Source organism: Phialemonium atrogriseum (genome assembly GCF_030411735.1).
Source record: "Phialemonium atrogriseum strain 8032-3 unplaced genomic scaffold QBC33scaffold_1, whole genome shotgun sequence".
NCBI classification, from domain to species: domain Eukaryota; kingdom Fungi; phylum Ascomycota; class Sordariomycetes; order Cephalothecales; family Cephalothecaceae; genus Phialemonium; species Phialemonium atrogriseum.
In genome coordinates, this window is record NW_026848138.1 from 792,667 (window position 1) to 812,212 (window position 19,546).

Sequence of the window (19,546 nt, forward strand, 5' to 3'; positions counted from 1 at the left end):
CGGGCGCTAAAATGTGCATGCATTATCCCGGTCCTAAGCAACTGTGCATCGTGTTTAAAGGGAAAGCTCCCAGGCTCCCCACATGTCAGATGCTCTCCGACGTCAACAGTCAACCAGCATGGTTCTAGCTCCTGACCCTGACCAGCTTCAGCTCGATCAGGCCAGATACTCCCAACTTTAGTCCTTCGTTTCTTGTTCTACTAGGTTCCTTGCAGTGGCCGTAGTGCAGAGCTTGGCAGTATCTTCTTCTGTGGCCTCGTCGCCGTTCTTCTTCAGAATGCGTACCTTGATCGCCGTGCCCCTCATTGTCCTTACGAACGTCGTTATCATCCCGTTGATCTGGCGCACAGTAGGATGGGTGCTAGGATGCTACCTTCGTAATAAAACAGAGGGCCGGAGAGCCCATATAGTCGAAGTGATGGAAGCAGATCAGAAGGCATATCTTCAGAAGAGCAATGACGGGAAAACGGGCGACGATGAGGAGTGGGAGAACATCGACAGTTCTGCCGTTGCGAGCTCTAGGAACGGCGAGAGGGGGCAGAGAGAATGGGACGGCATCGTCGGCTTCTTCCACCCTTTCTGGTAAGATGACTTCCATTGTCCCCCAAGTCGTATAGGCTAACCAGCCAAGCAATGCCGGAGGTGGCGGGGAAAGGGTCCTCTGGGCTGCCATCCGAGCGACACAGAACCGGTGGCCGAATGCGAAATGTGTTGTGTATACTGGGGATCATGATGTCAACAAGCAAGCAATCCTAGCCAGAGTAGAGGTGAGCCAGCGTGTTCCTCCCATACCAGATATTTCGCACATTCTAACGATTGCTTCAAGGACCGGTTCAACATTCGCCTCCACGCGCCGACAGTCACCTTCCTCTATCTCTCGACAAGGCATTGGGTCCTCGCCTCAACCTGGCCACACTTCACCCTTGCCGGACAATCCTTTGGTTCGATGGTGCTTGCCTGGGATGCCTTCTCCCTACTCGTCCCTGATGTGTTTGTCGACACTATGGGGTATGCATTTGCTCTTGGCCTTTCGAAATTCCTATTCCGCGGCGTTCCAACTGGCGCTTATGTCCATTACCCAACCATCTCCACCGATATGCTCGACTCGCTAGACCCACGTTCGCTCGTGGGAAATCAAGGAGTGAACGCCGGTAGAGGGGTCGGGTTTAAGGGGACGGCAAAAAAGTTCTACTGGCAGCTATTTGCCCAGTTTTATTCTCGTGTGGGGTCCTCGGTCGACGTCGTCATGACGAATTCCACCTGGACCCAGGCACATATTCAGGAGCTCTGGGGACCCAAACGGGAAGAGAAGCGCATGGGGAACCCAATTGCCGTTGTCTACCCCCCCGTTGCCGTCCGCGAGTTGGAGCATGAGGTCGAGGTTTCCACTGCCAGTGAAAAGAAGCGCGAAAATGTCATCCTCTACATTGCGCAATTCCGCCCGGAAAAGAACCACCAACTCATTATCCAGTCGTTTGCGGAGTTCTTGAAGAAGGGTAGCAGTGCGGCCAAGTCGGCTCGGCTGGTGCTGGTCGGAAGCGTCCGCGACGACCATGACTCGAAGCGGGTGTACGAGCTCCGGCTACTGGTCAACGAGTTGCATATCAAGGATCGGGTGGACTTCCACCTGGATGCCTCGTGGCCCCAGATTCTGCAGTGGCTACGCCGGGCATCTGTCGGCGTCAATGGCATGTGGAACGAGCACTTCGGCATCGGCGTTGTAGAGTACCAAGCCGCTGGCCTGATATCGGTTGTTCACAACAGTGGAGGACCCAAGCTGGACATCGTGGCGGATGTGGATGGAGAACCAACGGGTAAGTCCTATATGGCGGGGTTTGCGGCTCATGCGACTAATTACTCACGATAATTTAGGTTACCTTGCCTCGACGTCAAGCGAGTTCGCCAAGGGCTTCGAGCAAGCTTTGTCTCTCCCCAACCCCTTAGCGGTCAGACAACGGGCACGACTATCAGCGAAGAGGTTCACGGAGGAGGAGTTCGCCAAGAAGTGGACGGCGCAAATGGCGAAGTTGATCGCAATGAAGTCATGATTTCCTAGTACCTCTGTAGACAACACGGATACCCATCATTTGGGGGGCGAGGTTTTGGGGGAGTAGGCGAGGCTTCCTTTTTTACAGCTGGCTTATCGTAGCGACTGTCTATGACTGCTCTTGTCAATGGCTCACGTAGCTCACATAGTGCACGTACCTGAGGCCCGGATAGAGTACCAAATTAACCTCTAAACCACTCTCTGTGTTTGTCTTACCGTTTCTAGTGTTGTTCGTTCACAGTTGAAAAGCCACGGCAGGAAAGACCCATGCGAGAGGTTCAATGAACAAAATGATATACACAAATATGATTCAACCCGCGGTATATACACTTGCGTGGCTCAGACATTTTTCATGTCCGGTAGCTCACTATATACTCAAACCGCCACTGTTCTTCTGCCTCGTCTCACGGGCGGCTTCAAATGTCCCGTTCCACAACAGTCTGATAGCCTGGACAGCACTCCCGCCAGGGCCAACCCACGTCACGTTGTGGCCCTTGTCCGCCATGCTCGCCACGGTGCCGTTGTCGAAGGCCCACTCGAACGTCATCACGTTCGGCATGAGCTGGTCGTGCAGGCGGGGCTCGGCGATGGCGTCGGGCATGCTCATCCCGTGCTCGATGGCGTGCCAGACCGTCTGCGCCGTCGAACTGATGATGCGGGACCCCCCGGCGGCGCCGGTCGTGAAGTAGAAGGTCCCGTTTGCGTGCTCGACGACGACGGGCGTGAGCGACGAGAGCGGCCGCTTCCCCGGCGCCACGAAGTTGTTGGGCGAGGGCTCGTAGCCGAAGGCGTTGCGGACCCCGGGGATGGAGAAGTCGTTCATCTCGTTGTTCAGTATGATCCCCGTGTCGGGGGTCATGATCTGGGCGCCGAACAGAAGGTTGATGGTCGTGGTGGAGGAGATGGCCATGCCCGAGTTATCGGCGGTCACCATGTGGGAGGTTCCAAAGCCTTCCGTCGAGTAGGTGCCGTTCAGGTCATAAGCTTCCACTGGTTGCGTCTCGTTGTCTCTGATGCGCTTGCGGATCTCCTTTGCCCTGGCTTCGCTCAGCATCTCGTCCTCATACTCGTCGATGTGTCTGATAAAATTCGGATCGCCGAGGTTCTGGCGTGCCCCGTACGCAAATCGCATTGCCTCATCAAAGCGATGGGTTCTTAGGTCAACGTCCTTGCTGTCCTCCAATGGGTACTGCTCCATGGTCTTCAGGAGGCTGAGAGTGACGGCCCCGCTAGACGGGGCCTCTGTCGTGAAGAGCTTGTAACCACGATAGTCGATTCTGAGCGCCTCCTTTATCGATACATTGTAACCCTTCAGGTCCTCCAGAGTCATGGTTCCGTTCGTTGCTTGTATGAGATCGATCATCGACTTGGCTGTTTTGCTGTTAGCACAACGCGACTCAACTGGGAGAAGCTATCAATGTTTCACGACGTACCGATCTCGCCCTCGTAAAACACGCTCGGCCCATGATTGGCAATAGTTTCTAAGGTACTTTGAAGTACTGTCAGTCTGGCGAGTTTACTTCCCTTCCCCTCCATGAAAAGACTTACTCGGCATAGCGTTTCCTCGTTATAACATCACCAAGCTTCAATAAAGTACCTATATTCCTCTAGTAAGCGACATGTAGACAGACTGGAATCCACGGATTTTACCATTAGGGGCAAAATCTTCTGCCCAGATCGGGTCCTCAACCAGGAAATTTCGGTTTCCAGAGCTTTCCGATATCGCAAAGGCCATATACCGCACGAGGTCTTCTGTGACTATCTGGGGGTCAGCAACCTCTCTGGGAATCACGGCGGGTATCCTACCATTAAAACCGTTCCGTGCGAGCCGAACTGATGGGCTCACAACTGTTTTCCAAGGGAGAGCCTGGTTTGACTAGTCAGTCGAAGTTCCTTCCATGGCTGCGGACGAGGGCAAGACTTACGCCGTATTTATTGTGCAGATACTCCAGCCCCCTCAACTCACCCGGAATCCCAGCGGCTAGGCCGCCGTAGATGCTCGCATTGACATTGTCCTTGTACATGTCCTGGAAAGCCGCTGCAGGGGCGGTCTCCCTGTAGTCGATAGATTCATATCTGCCATGCTGGTCCCGGACCAGCATAAAACCACCGCCCCCTATTCCGGAATGATACATCCCTATTACACCAACGCACAGGTTTGTCCCCACCATAGCATCCGCAGCATTGCCCTGTTGATAAATGTCAGGAGGGAGGTTCACAGTGGTTCCAGATCGCTCACTCGACGATATAAGAGTCTTACCCCATGCTTCATAAGGTTGATACCGATTTGAGAACATATTATGCTCTCGCTTGCTACCGCTCCTCTTGTTCCTTCGGGATCTGAAAGCAGAACATTTTGATGAGGATATCCGCTAGCCTGGGTCACAAGGCCGATCACGGCAAAAGGGGCAATGAGACATCGCACCCATGGTGAGTGCCCTGGGTTTGGAGAGTTCAGTACGTTGCGCAACAGAGTGCAAACAAGAATAGTCTGACTTACGCATAGCGGTTATATTAGCAAACCAGCCTGGTATCATCAAAGTTGAAGAGTCGGTGATGGAGAAGAGGTCATTTCGAGTCTCGGTTATCGGCTTCGACTCCTGGTATGGTTGGCTTCAACCAAGGATGTGGTGTAAGACCGCCAAGCGATTAGTGTGCATAGAGTCCGATAAGCTGATAAGGTTAGGGACGACTCCCGGCGACGACCAATCACGGGCCTCCTATTTCCCGATTTGCTTGAAATTTCTCTTTGGATGGACACTGCCCATCTACCAAGGTGTATCTCATCGAGCCAAGTGTGTGACCAAAAATAAGGAGAGTCGATGAGGCTGGGAATCGCCAGAGCTTGGACAACACTCGGATCATTTGCAGTACGTCGTCAACCACAGCTAGCCAGGCCTTGGGCTAGTCTCCTTCACAACATGACCACACTGCCAGCGCCGGTCCAAGACAACCTTGGGCCAACGGACTCAAAGTCGCCAAGGAATATGAATGGAAAAAGGATGGCTCATGATGGCGGTGGCGACAAACCAAAGAAGTTCAAGAAACGGAAGCAAAAACCTGTCCAAGAGGGATCAGCAGAGGAAGTTCTTCTCACTGACATCCAATCATTATTGGCCTCTCAAAAGATTTCAGACGGCGAGCAGGAGGAATCTACTGAGCAGAATGAGGCACAGCCGCTCCCTGAACCGGGTTCTGAGATCGATGTTGAAGTTATCGAGCTCTCCTCGACGGGGGACGGCCTCGCGAAACAAAAAGGTTCCGACCGGATCTACGCAGTTCCCTTCTCGGTGCCTGGCGATACCGTCCGAGTCAAGGTGTATCGCCACTTGGACGAACAGGGTTACACCGTCGCAGACTTCATTTCGGTCACCAAGGCTTCTCCGCTCCGGGATAATAGCCGGATTCAATGCCAGTATTTTGGGCGATGTTCGGGATGCCAGTTCCAGATGCTGGAGTATCCCGAGCAACTGAAACTCAAGAAGAGGATCGTAGAGAAGGCTTTTAAGAACTTCTCACAGTTACCACCCGAGCTAGTACCGGCAATTCAGGAGACCATTGGGAGCCCCCTGCAGTATGGCTACCGCACAAAGCTTACGCCGCATTTCGACGGTCCCCCAGGCATGCGTCGTCGGGGGCCCAGAAAGGCACTGGACCACATGCCTCCCATAGGATTTACTCCCAAGGGGTCGACGAAGGTTCTGGACATCGAGGATTGCCCCATCGGGACCGATGCGGTCAGGAAGGGGATGAAGATGGAACGGGAACGCATGGCTGTTGAGTATGGCAAATACGAGCGCGGAGCAACGCTGTTGTTGAGGGAGAATACCCAGCGCGTACCCAAATCCTCGTCCCAGGGTAACAGCACAACAACATCAACAGCACCAGATGATATCCCCTCCGACTCTGTCAAAGTTGAAACCGACAGCTACACGGACTATAAGACCTGCATAACAGACAACAACGCGACGACAACAGAATACATCGATGACTTCGTCTTCACCAACCCCGCCGGTGCCTTTTTCCAGAATAACAGCTCGATTCTCCCGCCTTTCACTGACTATATCCGGCAACACATCCTTCCTCCGCCTCCCTCCACCACCGCGACGCCGCCCAAGCCCATCAAGTACCTCATCGACGCCTACTCGGGCTCGGGCCTCTTCACCATCACCCTCTCGTCTCTCTTCACCGGCGGCAGCACGGGGATCGATATCGCGGACAAGTCGATCGCGTTCGCGCGGCGCAACGCGACACTCAACGGGCTCGACGAGGCGCAGTGCCGGTTCATCGCGGCGGACGCGCCCGAGCTCTTCCGCAGCGTCAGCGCCTACGACCCGGACGAGACGGTCGTCGTGCTCGACCCCCCGCGCAAGGGCTGCGACGCCGGCTTTCTGCGCCAGCTGCTCAGCTTCGCGCCCAGGAGGGTCGTCTACGTCAGCTGCAACGTGCACACCCAGGCGAGGGACGTCGGGGTCCTGGTCCGGGGGGAGGTCGGCGGCGCGGAGGAGGGGAAGAACGGCAGTGGGCTTGGGGAGGAGGGGGAGGGTGAGGGCGAGGGGAAGAAGCAGAAGGGGGCGAGGTACGAGATTGAGAGTCTCAGGGGTTTCGACTTCTTCCCTCAGACAGGACATGTCGAGGGTGTTGCCATATTGAACAGGGTAGATGGATAGATGCCGGAATATCTGTCGGGGCTCGCCGAGGTTGCATACCATGCTACATTCACACACAAGCCGCATTTCGACCTGATGAACGCGCGTGATTACAGCAACTAGATGGTTGATATTTAATATCTTGTTGTGACTATTCTGTCGAGGACGACAAAGCCCGAGAGAACGATGCAACCCACCAGCACCGTCGTCAATACAACAGCAACCTCCAAATCTTCCTCTCACCTATAATTCCTCGCCCCCAACTCAAAATCACGATGCCCTCCTAACCGCTTACTCTCTCCCACCAACGCCACTCGCTCCTCGCCCCGACCCAAAAACATGATACTCTCCCACCACCGACTGGCTCCTCGCCCCGACCCAAAAACATGATACTTTCCCACCACCGACTCGCTCCCATCAACGCCGCTCGCTCCCTAAAACCTCAACTCGAAAAAGATTCACCGTTCTAGCGGCTAGTATCGACGACGTAGCGGCCGACAATCTTCCCCTCCTCCATCATCTTGTAAACCTGCTGGAGCTCGCTGAGGCCGACGGTCTTGCTGGGGACGCGGATGAGGCCGCGGTTGTAGAAGTCGAGGGCCTCGGCCGTGTCCCTGCGGTTGCCGACGTAGCTGCCCTTGATGGTGATCATGCGGATGACGGTGTCGAAGACGGGGGCGCGCAGGTACGCGTGGGCGGGCAGGCCGATGCACACAATGGTGCCGCGGCTGCGCACGTACTCGGTGGCCTGGTGGAACGGCTTCTCCTGCACGGCGAGCAGGATGACGGCGTGCGGGCCCAGGCCGTCGGGCGTCGCCGCCTTGACCTCGGCCACGATGTCCTTTGTGTTCTGGAAGTCGACGTACGCACCAGCCCCGAGCGCCTTTGTCGACTCCCGCTTCTCCTCGCCGCCGTCGATGGCGATCGTCCGCAGGCCCATGGCGGCGGCGTACTGCAGCGCCATGCTGCCGAGCCCGCCTCCCGCGCCCACGATGGCGACGAACTGGCCCGGCCTCGCCCCGGACTCCTTGAGGCCCTTGTAGACGGTGATGCCGGCGCAGAGCACGGGCGCGACCTCGTCGAGCGGGCACGACTTGGGCAGGCGGGCGACGTGGGCGGCCTTGGCGATGGCGTACTGCTGGAAGGTGCCGTCGACGGTGTAGCCCGACAGCAGGGCGTGCGGGCACAGCGGTTCGTCGGCCTGCTGGCAGAAGTCGCACGCCAGGCAGCTGCCGTTCAGCCACTTGATCCCCACGTGGTCGCCCACCGACACGTCCTTGACCAGCTCGCCGCATGCCACCACCACGCCCGCGCCCTCGTGCCCGCCCACCAGCGGGAGCTTGGTGTCCAGCGGCCAGTCGCCGTTCATGGCGTGGAGGTCCGTGTGGCACACGCCCGAGTACTTGACGTTGACGAGCACCTCATCGGCGCCCGGGTTCTTCTGCACGGGGATCTTCTTGTACACAACCGCTGCAGGAGAAAGGGGGAAGCTGGTCAGTTGACGAGGACCTCGGGAGTCGGGATATCGATCGGGGGTGACTTACATCCGGACTTCTCGACGACCTGCGCCCATTGCTCAGATGGGATATCAGGGCCGGCCATTTTCTGTGCTGAGATGTCTACTTTTACAGAAGAGTTGGTCTACTTGGGAGGAGCAGAACACGGTGGTTAAGTTGGGTGGTGATGTGGATTGGGATGTGAATTGAATGGGGTCATGGAACATGAGCTGGGAAGGGGGGCCCCCCATGAAAAAACACCACCCTTTATACATGTCGTCAACTTTCTCGAGTCGAGCGGATCGTCATTCAAGCTTGGTCTAGGTACCCGAACTGCGTGTGTTGGTGGCGTGAGTGGCAAGACGTCCGGCGATGCGGAGCTGCGAGATTCCTATCGAGTGTAGTGTAAAATGACAAACGTATGATGCCCAGAAAACAGCTAACAAGCATGCTCCAATGCAGATCCCGCGTATCTACTCCATCTCCTCCCCCGCCGCCTTTCCCCTGGTCCTGGCCGGTCCCGCTCAATTGATCGCACAACCTGGATCGCCAGACCTTGACACTTCCGTAATTGCGATTGATACAGCTCATCGGCACAGTCTGCTCGCCGAGGAAGCACAATTGAGGGGGCATCGCCGTCACAGCAGCATTTTGAGGGGTAACGATCGTGACGTCAACAGAGATGATTTAAGAGTGTCCCTACCAAGTAAAACGGCGCGGCTAGCCCGATACAGACCTCACAGAAAGTTGTTTCATTTCAACCAATGTTCTAGAACCCGCCGCAGTTTCTCGCAGTCGTACCATCTCGGCGCTGACCCCTCACGGACTCCGCCTGCAGCTCGTTTCCCCATCGCGTCAGACAGCGCGTCAGACAAGGTACCCATTGGTTCGATGTCGTCGACTCGGGCAAAGGGGATTCCCCCTAGGTTCCCAAGATCTTAGGTCGTAACCTTCTTATTCCCGAATACGGACCTGTCCGTTTGTTCAGGTATCTATAGCGATCTGCATAAAATCATCCACTCTCAAGTCTCTACGCTTAGGGTTGAACTGGCGGATATCTCTCTTTCCCGACCTATCATCCAATCTACCCCTGTTCGGCCATGTCCATCGGAAGCGGCCCCTGTATCGAGGCCACCTGCAAAGGACGAAGGGAGACGGAAGAGGGTTCTCTGCTAGACGGGGGCCCCGGCCCGCCCTTAGTCGCATACATCCCCGCCCTCCAACCCCTGCCTCACATGAACCGTAATATGTCGTATTCATAGGGACTGCTCGATGGCGAGGTTATCCTCCACTTGTCCGCAACAACCAACTCTGCAATCGCGCCTTCCATCGTTGGAGGCAAGGCGGGAGGGGGTTGGAGAGCGGGAGGTGCGGGAGGCACGGGAGAGGGCATCTCACAGGTTCAGATGACACTCTTCAGCATGCTCGTCAATTCTGGCTGTCTCTCTTTGCATTTCTCCTATCGCTGAACTTCCATATCGACGCCTCCTTTTCTTCTCTCGTAATTTGTAAATCATATCTACCACGACGTCCCAACTTCTCTTCCTCGCCTCCTCTCGTGGCATGCCTATGATCCACCAGGACCGCCCAGCAGTGCAAATCGCCGCACGATCCCCGGTCCGTACTCTTGGTACTATATCGAGCGAGTCAGCCCTGGGCAAAGAAAGGAGTAAGTAACAGACAGAGAATCTTACCTCGGCCTTTGTATGGCAGTAAGACCGGAACTCGGGTGTCTGGCCCAACAAACTGCCTCCGAACCAGGGTCCGTGTCGTTGCCTCTTGTGGGTTATGACCGAGACATCGAGACCGCCGCTCCTCGCACCACCGCTGCGGAGCTCACTGGCCCGAATCCTTGCGTCCACCAGCTGTTTGATATCCCGCTGCAACCTCCGGCCGAAGTCCTTATACAGCGTGCTTCCGCCCGAGAGGACAATGTTCTTGTAGAGCCCTCGGCGAACATCGATGGGCGATGACTGAATCACCCCGTCCACAACAACGGGCAATGGCGTGAGGAAGTCGGACGAGTAGATTTCCGGGTTGAAGAAGATCTCCGGGGCAAGGAATCGCTCGTATCCCACATCGACAGTAACCCGGCGACCGCCGGGCTGAGCAACTGTGTGCTTGGCAAAGCGCGAGGGATCCCGGTCGAAACGGGAGAACTCTTTGACGATGTCTGGACAGACATAGCAGTATTCCTCCTTGATTTCCTGAGCAGTCTTGAGGGACGAATCGGGCTCGCCGCGGTCTCGGAGTAGGGACTGGACAAAATAGGTGATGTCGCGACCGGCGATTGGGATCGATTTGATTGACGAGCCGATCACATAGCCTTCCGCAACAGGGATGACGTGAGTGACACCATCACCAGAGTCAATAACAGTACCCGTGAGGGATCGGTCCTGCACTTTGGAGGACGTCCAGGACGCTGCTAGGGCGAGAACTGCCTGTACTGCAATGTAAAGGCCGGCACAGTTGAAGGATTCGAAGAATATTTCGGCCGTATTCTCTCTGTTCTCAGGGGGGTTCAATGGCTGACGGGTGTTAGCTTGGAGACCGAGCCTGAAGACTGGCTACTGAGGAGGCTAGGGAGGTATGCATACAGGTTCAGTAAGAAGGAAAAAGTGATCCTCGGGCTCGACTCGTAGATACTTGAAGATGGAATTCGACCAAAATCTCTCCATGTGGTCCTGGATGAACAGAGTCAGCGTTGTCCACTACCCGTTCTTGAACTCCCACATTCACGAACCCAGTTCTCTATTTGACCGTGCCGAATTGGATAGTGTAGTCCATAGCCTGACTAAGTTAGCAGGCTCCTCGCATTGAAACGCCTGTTATCCACGCACCAGGTCCTGCCGCAGCTGCTAGAGCTTCATCACCGATGAAGAAGTCCAGATCCTCGGTGCCCCGTTTCGACGACAGGTGGCCTGACGGGCCGGCGCCACCAGTGAGGAAGGAGGGCTTGTTTGCAACACCAGGTCGCCCCGACCCAGAACCACCGGCGCCTCCAGCTGGGCCTTTTGTCGCGATCGCTGTCGGGAAGACGAACGAGGGGGAATCATTGCCCGCGAAGCCTGTGCAAAGGGAGTGTCAGGAGTTAGCAGCCGAACAGAGCTGGCCTCATAGGATTGTCTGTAAAGCCCGTACCTAACTTGGAGAAGCCCGTGCCGCTAAGGAGGAGAAGTTAGCAATGCATCGAGGCCAACCCGGAGATATGCTGGGCGAGCCGGCAGTGCGGGGCTGGCTGAGCCGATATGGGAGGGAGCATACTTGTCCATGACAACGGCGGGGGTTTGGTTGGCCATCTTTGCGAAGCTGAGGCTGCGCGCCGCTTTATTAATGCAGGGCGCAAGTTTCGCAGTGATTGCTAGGGAGCTCTGACAAGAGCAAGGTACAATAGCAGATTGAGATCGGGGAAGACGGACGTTGACAAGTCGACATTACGTGCCTACCCAATTGCCAAGCTCACTTGCGGCTGTGCGCCAACTAGCCCCGCCAATTACCTAATTTACCTGGTATGGCTGGTGCCTGATTCTGACCAATGGGTTGCCGTGACGAGGGTGGGTTGCTCGACAGGGGGCTACCGCTCTTCTACTCCATGCCTTCAAACGGATTATTTGTGAGAGCAACTTTCACCGTCCCTCGTCTCCTTGGGATTGAGGTTAGGTTCAAACTGCGCCATCCGTCATAGAGCCCATCATGGTTATTCTAACCCCTCGTGATGGATTGCGGGTTATGAGGCTGAGCTAAACTAAAGGATGGGCGTCTCTAAATCTCACCGCCGATCTAAGTCAAGGCCGAGGGAGAGAATGGAAGGAAGCCTCCTGTCCTCACACTCCAGGTCCTCACGGCAGGTGCTTTCAGGCCCGGGATAAACGGAGAAGCCTTGCATTGTCTCCAATTCTCGGGTCCCTCACTCGGCACGGGCAGCCGGCCTCTCCCTGAACTTTCCTGTCGCAAACAGACGGGAGCTTGCCCTCCCAGTCTTCGCGATAGTTGCTCATCCTCCCCACAACTCCCAAACCAACTTCAACGCAAATACCACGCATGGTTTCTACTTAGAATTATTGGGAATTTTTTTAGAGTGCTTCGTTTCCCGCCCCACCGGTCCGCCGCTTGCAGGCAACAAACCATCAAGGCCTGCTCATTCAGACAACCACGGCAGCGCATGGCTTCCTTGACGAGCTCACCAATCCATTAAAAGAGGACCGACATTCTTGTTTGTCCGCCTTTCATCGGGCGGTGGTTCGGGTCTACAGTGCACCTCGATTCAAGTGCCTTTCCCCATGCGATCCGGCTTCACCAACGAGCCCAATATTTCCCCCGTTGCCTTCCAAGTGACTGCTTGCCATGGTTCCGTCACATTTTTAAAGTCAACCGTCCCATCTTCCCCATCTTGCCCATCCACCCTCAGCAAGCCGCACCTGAGGAAACCCCTCTGGATCCGTGGAGGGCTACGTCTTGCCTTCCTGAATCGTCCGTGGGAAGCAGATTCTGCACCACACCCGGCTCGGTCGACATAGACGAGGCTATGGACATGTACAGGCCAGGAAACAGGGCACCTCTGGCTGCGATTTTCGTCCACGCGGGTGCAGGATACCACAGCACTGCAAATGAGCTGACTCACCTAGATGCTTGCAACGAGTAGGTCATCCGTCCGACAGCTAAATGCAGGGGATCTGACCAGACCAGGGCTGCTCGCGTGGCAATGCGATTTTTGCAAAACGGGGCCGACTCCACGGTCGCTGTCGAAGCAGCCATCAAGTGCCTTGAGGACAGGGAAATAACAAATGCAGGCTATGGGAGCAATCTGAACATCGACGGCGTTGTCGAGGGCGACGCAACCATCGTCGACCACTTGGGGCGAAGTGGTGCCTGCGGTGCTGTCCCTGGTAAGTAATCGAGGTAGCCAACCCGCAAAGTGAGACAAATTTGAATTCTAACCGTCCGTCTGAAGGTATCAAAAACCCCATATCCCTCGCGAAAATAATACGAGACGCAAGCATCCAGCCTTTGTCACTCTCCCGGGTCCCACCGAACATTCTGGTAGGAATAGGAGCGACGAAATTTGCCCAAGAGCATGGCATGCCCACTGTTGTCAATGAGTGCCTCGTCTCTAGAAATGCGAAAGAGCGTTTCATCCGATGGCATCAGGATCTCGAGGACGCCGAGGCAGACATGGGAAGCACGCCATACCAAGACGAGAATGCCGGCGTGCCAGCATCGGGCGAATATGGCAATCCGTCCAGCCAACCTCATGCAGCGATGCGGCAAGATCATCTGAACGCCCTCCTAAGTGCAACATGGAATGAGGGACAGCCTAACTCTCCCAGTCGCAATGATTGTCCCAAGCCAGAGAATGCATTCTTGGGGCGCAACGCACTAGACACGCCGAGTTATTCAAATACTTCTTCGCCAGGGACGACTCCAACAGGTGGAAAGCCCCAAGCCCTGAAGAATCCGCTTTCTCCAATGCGGCCGCAAGCTCTGGCATATCTCAGCGATGGTTCCTCTCTCGCACCGTCTATCTTGGCGACGAACGAACTCCCCTCTGCCGGGACAATTGTTCCTGGCGGTTCGACAAGCTTCGATTATTTGCCAGACAGCGGGGATGATCGGCCAGGGGCGCCGGAGGCCCTCGAAGAGCGTCATGATTTTGACGCGGGCCATGATCGGAAAGATGGCTCCACCGGTCTCAACGAAGACAAAGATGAGGGAGATGACGTTGATATGATCAGCGACACTGTCGGTGTCATTGCCATTGATCTAATGGGACGGATTGCTGCGGGGTCTTCTTCTGGTGGCATCGGCATGAAACACGCAGGTCGAATCGGTCCAGCGGCCTTGGTGGGCATCGGGACGGCCGTCATCCCCGCAGATCCTGACGATGAAGACGGGGTCTCCGTCGCTGCGGTGACCAGCGGAACGGGCGAACATATGGCCACATCGTTTGCCTCGCTCAGATGCGCAGAGAGACTGTACCACTCCAGCCGCCGAGGACCTTGCGGTCAGGACGTCGAAGAGTTCGACGACGACGCTGTAATTGAATCCTTCATCACGATGGACTTCATGGGCCATCCTGGCGTCAAGAACCAGCCCACGCCGGGAGCCATCGGAGTCATGGCCGTCAAGCAGACCAAGTCCGGATACTACTTCTACTTCGCGCACAACACCGACTCGTTCGCTCTCGCGTCGATGGCCTCCACAGAGCCCGAGCCTTTGTGCACCATGTCGCGAACGGGGAGGAGCGGCGGCGTGATCCGGGGTGGTCGGAAGATCCGGATAGACTGAGAGAAACAAACGGTCGGCTTGAACATGGATGGAAACCCCTGACCTATGCAGAGTCCGCGGTTGAGGCAGGGGCTGTGGAAGGTTATCTTGGCTTTCATTTTGACTCGGTGCCGTATTTGGGACAGCCGGCGTTGGGTGACGAGAGGCTGGGCACTGGGAGATGGACGACGGGGGCAGCAGAGTTGGCCGCTTCCTCGAGTAGCAGACCGGGGGGGTTGGAAGTCGTTGCGAGATTCATCCATCCTCTAATACCTACCCACCTCGAGTCCTAGACTAGGTACCTAGTATTACCCTGATTCCTTCAAGGGACAGACCTAATCAATCACCAATACAATTACCAATGAAAGAGACCTTTAAGCAACGCGTCTATTCGCGATTATGAACTTTTTGAGTTAACTTGGGGGGAATACGCCCCACTATCCAGTCGTACTTATCAAACGCCATCCATGATCCTGGAACACTTTGCCAGGTCTTGGGAACTCCGCCCCAACAATATACAGCGAGGCACACAGCGACGCCGACGCAATGCCAGACTCCGTATATCCCGTCCAACTTTTATTTGGCCTCTCCTGGACCCAGCCCAGTCACCCCATGGGCGTCGCCGCGGCGCTCCCCGTCTCCTCCCTGACCTCGCCGTTGGCGCCCATCTTCCTCTTCTTCTTGCGCCTGACCCTCGGCACGACAGCGGGCTTGGCGCCGTAGCTGCCGAGCGCGAGCTTGGTGCCGCAGGTGAGGCACTCGGCCCCCTCGGGCACCTCGCAGAAGATGCTGAGGCAGATGCTGCACACGAACCCCGTGTCGACGACGCGGCGGTGGCAGAAGCACGCCGCCCGGAAGTCCACCAGGTCGGCGCTCGGCGCCACCAGCAGGTCCGCCACGCTCGCGTTCGGGCCCAGCCGGCCCGCCCGCTTCTTCGACCCGCCACCGCCGCCGCCACCGCCGTCGTCGCCCTTCCCGGTCTTGGACTTCCCGGTCTCCCCGCCGCCGCCGTCCGGCCTCCCCGTCGCCGGGTCGGGGCCCGCGGGCGCGGCGCTACCGCTGCCGAAGCCGAACATGAGGTAGGTCAGCAGGCCCTGGGGGTTCTCGGCACGGATGAAGGTGCCGCGGGTAATGAAGCTGGCCTGGTGCAGGAAGGTGGCGGTGCCGCGCAGGGCGAGGGTGTCGATGGCGATGTGGGCGTGGGCGGCCGCGAAGACGGCGTTCATGGTCGGGATGTACTGCGCCGGTGCGCTGTCGGACACGGACAGGATGAGGATGCGCGCGTGCAGGCCCGACAGGCCGCCGGCCGTCGAGGATTTCGGCCCCGTGGAGGCGGCGCCGGTGGCGGTTGTGTTGGCTGCGGAGAGGGAGAGGGAGGTCTTGTTAATGTGGGCGAGGGCGAGGGTTAAGGCTCCCGAGATTTGGGTGGTTGCTGGGGTGAGGTCTGTGACCGTGGTACCGTCGACGAGGAAGCGGAGGGAGGTGAGGAGGGAGCTCTCGATGGCGGCGAATTGGGGGTATTTGTTGGCGGAGTGATAAGCGGTCGAGGTCGTGGCTGGAATACCGCTCTGCCCGGGATTGTTGGCATCGACATCGGTCATATCGACGTCTTCTTCTGATGCGGTTGGCGGCTGGGGTTTGGGTGGTGACGGGTAGAGCCAGACGGCCCTGTTGCTGTGCGAGGCTATGATGGCGACTTGGTTCGCATTATTGAATGCCAAATGGGCGTTGACATAGACGAGGACGCTCGCGATGGCCTTCGATATAGGTAGCACTTGGGCAAGAGCAGCCCAGGCACGGGGATTGGTATCAATGATAATGGTGCACAGAGATGGGATAGTCCCCGTATTATAGACCTCGTAGTGCTCCGAGGCGTCAACGGCATCCTGGACACTCATTGCGAGTGCTTGGCGGGAGCTCAGAGCTCCTGTTATTGGGCTTCCCAACGATTCCTAAGGTCCAACGCCGGTCCGTGCTTGCACTCGCGATCCCGAAGGAAGGGATGAAAGGCGAACCCGGACCACCTCACGGAATCCAACCATCGGCATAGGCCAGTACTCAGGTATGCCGGTCGCCGTAGGTTGCATCTACCAGAAATGGGAGACCAAGTTGAAGCGGAGCCAGCCGTGAGTTTAATTCTGCTTAGACGAAAGGCGCGTCGTTAAAAATTCCCTTGGGAGTTTTTGGAACGAACGCCAACCCACGTGAGATAGCGATACGGGGATAGGGTGCCCCCACCTTAATAAGGCAAGGAACCTGGAATTCAGATGGGAGCTATGGTGGGGCATCTAGGTCATTAACTTCAACATGTGTTAACGTCAGCATTTTTGTTCCCTTCCTTCTGATGATAAGAGACGTGTGCAAAGCGCCTCGAATACTCAAGCCCCATTATCCCAAATTCAAGGACGGAACACAGCCTAGTGTATTCCTCTTTCCTCCCTTCTTCCCGCGTACGCGGCGATCCATCACCGTCACCTTGCTCGTCCTCCCTCCCATCTACACGTTGGGACTTATAGATAAGCACATTTGATAGCGTCAATGTCTCGTTCAACCGACGCTGGTCTGCCCAGCTCCGAGGCCATCGGGAGGGAAGACCAGACCCTCCTACTTTTCGCGCAACTTATGGAAGGCGGGAAAGAAGACGAGGATACTGTTAAGGACCTGAACCGGCTTACCAAGCTGCTGAACGATGATGTGGAGGCTGTCAAGAAGGGCGAGGAGTCGATCTGCAAGATCATCGATGCGGACTGTGTCGACACCATTGTCTGTTACCTTGACATGAGACAGCCTGAGGTTGTTCGCGGCCACGCCACCCTCGCCACGTCTGCCTACCTCAAAGCTGCGGGGGACGATGGGAGCAATAAACTGCACGAGTTTTTCCACCAGAGAATCCAGAGGGGCACCTACGACGACTACATCGTGGCTTTCTGTGTGGCCGCTGCCATATTCCCCGTTGTTCCCGACCTCACTTCGGACCTGTTCCTGGGCGAAGGTTTCCTTCCTAGCCTTGGACCCTTGATGCGACGGAAGTGGAAGAGCCGCAAGGTTGAGACGGCGTGTCTGGACATGCTCAACGCGGCTTGCATGAACGCAGCCTGTCGCGAAGCCGTACAGAAGTACTGCACCGAGTGGTTGGAGGAGATAGTTGACCAGGATCCAGAGGATGCTGTGAGGGCCATGCACTCTGCCAATCCAGATGCATCGCTCGCTGAAGGCGGCTCCATTTCAATGCGCAGGCACTCGGAGCAGGTGCGGAACCTTGCCATCGTGGTTTTGGCGAAGCTTAGGGTGAGTGAGAGCAAACTACCTATCCCACAACACCCATCCCTCCCTTGGTCATGCTAATAGTGTCTGACTGACATCAGGTTTGAAGGCAGTGCAATCAGCTCCCAATCCAGCTGCAGAACCAAGAGTGCAGCAAGCAACGACGAGTATTGAGGATCTATCAACAATGCTCACCAACCTGCTCCTGAAGAATCCGGAAGATGGAAGACAGAACTCCATTGAGGGATTGGCTTATGCATCACTCCAGCCCAAAGTCAAGGAAGACTTGTCGAGGAATAGCGAGTTCCTCAAGAATCTCGTTAAAACCCTCCAGGACGCACCACCTAAATCTCCTTTAACTTATGGAGCTCTGAGCATACTTGTGAACCTCACGCGCTACCAACCTGTTCAGTCTGAGGAGCAGAAGAAGATGAGCCAACTCAAGGCATATGCCAACGCGGCTGGAAAATTGCAACCTGACACTCTCAACGACAACAAGCACGTATCAGAGCGGTGTAAGAAGGTCTTCGAAGCGGGCGTCACCCCGGTCCTCGTCTCTCACAGCAAGAACGGCTCCCTAGCCTCCCTGTCTCTCATTATCTCGATTATCTACTCCCTGTCCATGACCCCCGCCATCCGTGGCCAACTCGCCCAACAAGGGGCTGTTCGTCTCCTTATCGCTGCGTGGACATCTCTGCCCCCTACGGAGCATCTGCCCCGCAGAACAGCCGCCCAAGCTCTTGCCCGCATCCTCATCAGCACCAACCCGGCCCTTGTCTTCGGCGGTACAAGGCCTATCCCACAGAGCGCTGCCATCCGCCCTCTTGCCTCTATCCTCGCACCCGACCCCACAGCCGAGACTCGCGACCTGCTTCCAACTTTCGAAGCGCTGATGGCCCTGACCAACCTTGCGTCGACGGACGACGATACGCGGCGGACCATTGTCCGGGCTGCCTGGGCCGACATCGAGGAGCACCTCCTGAGCTCCAATGCTATGGTCTCTGGGACTGCTGTCGAGCTGGTGTGCAATCTGGTACAGGGCGCTGATGCTGCCGCTCTGTATGTGGACAGCATGAACCCCCAAGTCAAGAACCGGCTCCACATCCTCCTCGCGCTTGCCGACGCCGAAGACGAAGGCACACGCAGTGGAGCAGGGGGCGCATTGGCTGCCCTATCTAGCTATGAGGGCGTCGTCAAGGGTATTTTGGCCCGCGAGCGGGGTGTGGAGGTTGTGTTGGGTCTTTGCGCCGAGGAGAACGAGGAGTTGCGGCACCGTGGCGTGTTTGTCGTCCACAACATGATAGCCACCGTGGGGGAGACGGGGAAGCTGGCGCGGGCCAGGATCAGAGATCTCAAAGGCGTGGACATCTTGACGCAGTGCGCGAAGAAGAGCCATCGCTCCGAGGTCGTTGAGGTCACAGTGGCGGGTCTGAAAATTCTACTTGAGGAGACTTGACCTCGCTGTTGAATAGATATATCTCTCTGGGCGTCTTTTCTGCATGCTAGTTGCCTTTTGAGATGAATACCAGTTTTGTTTACTTGCCCCTCATAGAGAGACAGGACCATTAATATCAGAGAGACTTGCTTTCTGGGAAAATGGCCACTCCTTCGCTGCCCTTCCACTCCCGCCTTAACTCCCCCCCTTCCAACCTCCAACGACTCTAGTAGTACACGATGCAAATCAACCAAGAGTCAATTTATATGGGCACAGAATGTAGTTGGTGGGTTGGTCGCCGGCCTGGGCGACGTGCGAAAGGGGTTGACTCCCGTAATGCTAACCAAGTTACGCATAACTAGATCTCAGCACTAACTACAGGTTAAGGTTA

At 56.4% G+C, this 19,546-nt stretch overlaps 7 protein-coding genes across 7 annotated transcripts; 4 read left to right on the top strand and 3 right to left on the bottom strand.

Annotated features, from left to right (window-relative positions):
* The first annotated feature begins 59 nt into the window (after positions 1-59).
* Positions 60-2,413, top strand: QBC33DRAFT_614988 (GDP-Man:Man(3)GlcNAc(2)-PP-Dol alpha-1,2-mannosyltransferase). The gene is made up of 4 exons (XM_060432622.1): positions 60-582; positions 632-767; positions 827-1,814; positions 1,873-2,413. Exons 1-4 carry the CDS (start codon positions 278-280, stop codon positions 2,046-2,048), a joined length of 1,605 nt encoding a protein of 534 aa, XP_060288582.1. The 5' UTR covers positions 60-277; the 3' UTR covers positions 2,049-2,413.
* On the bottom strand, positions 2,312-4,726 carry QBC33DRAFT_521012 (gamma-glutamyltranspeptidase). Its single transcript, XM_060426424.1, has 8 exons — positions 4,548-4,726; positions 4,308-4,486; positions 3,973-4,236; positions 3,854-3,914; positions 3,698-3,805; positions 3,596-3,644; positions 3,481-3,536; positions 2,312-3,418 (listed from the first exon to the last, which is right to left on the bottom strand). The coding sequence occupies exons 1-8, from the start codon at positions 4,582-4,584 to the stop codon at positions 2,415-2,417; spliced, it is 1,758 nt and encodes a 585-aa protein (XP_060288583.1). The 5' UTR covers positions 4,585-4,726; the 3' UTR covers positions 2,312-2,414.
* A 308-nt stretch (positions 4,727-5,034) lies between these two features.
* Positions 5,035-6,717, top strand: QBC33DRAFT_442751 (putative trna (uracil-5-)-methyltransferase; the record flags this gene model as incomplete). Its single annotated transcript, XM_060424198.1, has 1 exon — positions 5,035-6,717. One exon carries the CDS (start codon positions 5,035-5,037, stop codon positions 6,715-6,717), a length of 1,683 nt encoding a protein of 560 aa, XP_060288584.1.
* A 445-nt stretch (positions 6,718-7,162) lies between these two features.
* Positions 7,163-11,491, bottom strand: QBC33DRAFT_574987 (actin-domain-containing protein; the record flags this gene model as incomplete). Its single annotated transcript, XM_060430797.1, has 9 exons — positions 7,163-8,137; positions 8,206-8,306; positions 9,771-9,825; positions 9,887-10,720; positions 10,790-10,876; positions 10,936-10,982; positions 11,033-11,260; positions 11,334-11,356; positions 11,457-11,491. The coding sequence occupies 9 exons, from the start codon at positions 11,489-11,491 to the stop codon at positions 7,163-7,165; spliced, it is 2,385 nt and encodes a 794-aa protein (XP_060288585.1).
* A 985-nt stretch (positions 11,492-12,476) lies between these two features.
* On the top strand, positions 12,477-14,769 carry QBC33DRAFT_7264 (N-terminal nucleophile aminohydrolase). The gene is made up of 3 exons (XM_060433017.1): positions 12,477-12,830; positions 12,879-13,078; positions 13,144-14,769. Exons 1-3 carry the CDS (start codon positions 12,718-12,720, stop codon positions 14,475-14,477), a joined length of 1,647 nt encoding a protein of 548 aa, XP_060288586.1. The 5' UTR covers positions 12,477-12,717; the 3' UTR covers positions 14,478-14,769.
* Positions 14,730-16,653, bottom strand: QBC33DRAFT_463575 (putative rna polymerase). Its single transcript, XM_060425118.1, has 2 exons — positions 15,444-16,653; positions 14,730-15,356 (listed from the first exon to the last, which is right to left on the bottom strand). Exons 1-2 carry the CDS (start codon positions 16,352-16,354, stop codon positions 15,062-15,064), a joined length of 1,206 nt encoding a protein of 401 aa, XP_060288587.1. The 5' UTR covers positions 16,355-16,653; the 3' UTR covers positions 14,730-15,061.
* A 97-nt stretch (positions 16,654-16,750) lies between these two features.
* QBC33DRAFT_483352 (myosin-binding striated muscle assembly central-domain-containing protein) lies at positions 16,751-19,176 on the top strand (the record flags this gene model as incomplete). The annotated part of the gene is made up of 2 exons (XM_060425382.1): positions 16,751-17,744; positions 17,830-19,176. Exons 1-2 carry the CDS (start codon positions 16,995-16,997, stop codon positions 19,174-19,176), a joined length of 2,097 nt encoding a protein of 698 aa, XP_060288588.1. The 5' UTR covers positions 16,751-16,994.
* Between the last annotated feature and the right edge of the window lie 370 nt (positions 19,177-19,546).

Coding starts and splice junctions, on each gene's coding strand:
- QBC33DRAFT_7264 (XM_060433017.1), top strand. CDS start 12,718: ATGGACATGTACAGGCCAGGAAACAGGGCACCTCTGGCTGCGATTTTC. Junction 12,831..12,878: donor CACCTAGATGCTTGCAACGA/GTAGGTCATCCG, acceptor TGACCAGACCAG/GGCTGCTCGCGTGGCAATGC. Junction 13,079..13,143: donor TGCCTGCGGTGCTGTCCCTG/GTAAGTAATCGA, acceptor GTCCGTCTGAAG/GTATCAAAAACCCCATATCC.
- QBC33DRAFT_614988 (XM_060432622.1), top strand. CDS start 278: ATGCGTACCTTGATCGCCGTGCCCCTCATTGTCCTTACGAACGTCGTT. Junction 768..826: donor CAATCCTAGCCAGAGTAGAG/GTGAGCCAGCGT, acceptor GATTGCTTCAAG/GACCGGTTCAACATTCGCCT. Junction 1,815..1,872: donor TGTGGATGGAGAACCAACGG/GTAAGTCCTATA, acceptor ACGATAATTTAG/GTTACCTTGCCTCGACGTCA.
- QBC33DRAFT_521012 (XM_060426424.1), bottom strand. CDS start 4,584: ATGATACCAGGCTGGTTTGCTAATATAACCGCTATGC. Junction 3,915..3,972: donor ATCTGCACAATAAATACGGC/GTAAGTCTTGCC, acceptor TAGTCAAACCAG/GCTCTCCCTTGGAAAACAGT. Junction 3,645..3,697: donor AGAAGATTTTGCCCCTAATG/GTAAAATCCGTG, acceptor AGAGGAATATAG/GTACTTTATTGAAGCTTGGT.
- QBC33DRAFT_463575 (XM_060425118.1), bottom strand. CDS start 16,354: ATGAGTGTCCAGGATGCCGTTGACGCCTCGGAGCACTACGAGGTCTAT. Junction 15,357..15,443: donor GGCGGCGGGGAGACCGGGAA/GTCCAAGACCGG, acceptor CCCGAACGCGAG/CGTGGCGGACCTGCTGGTGG.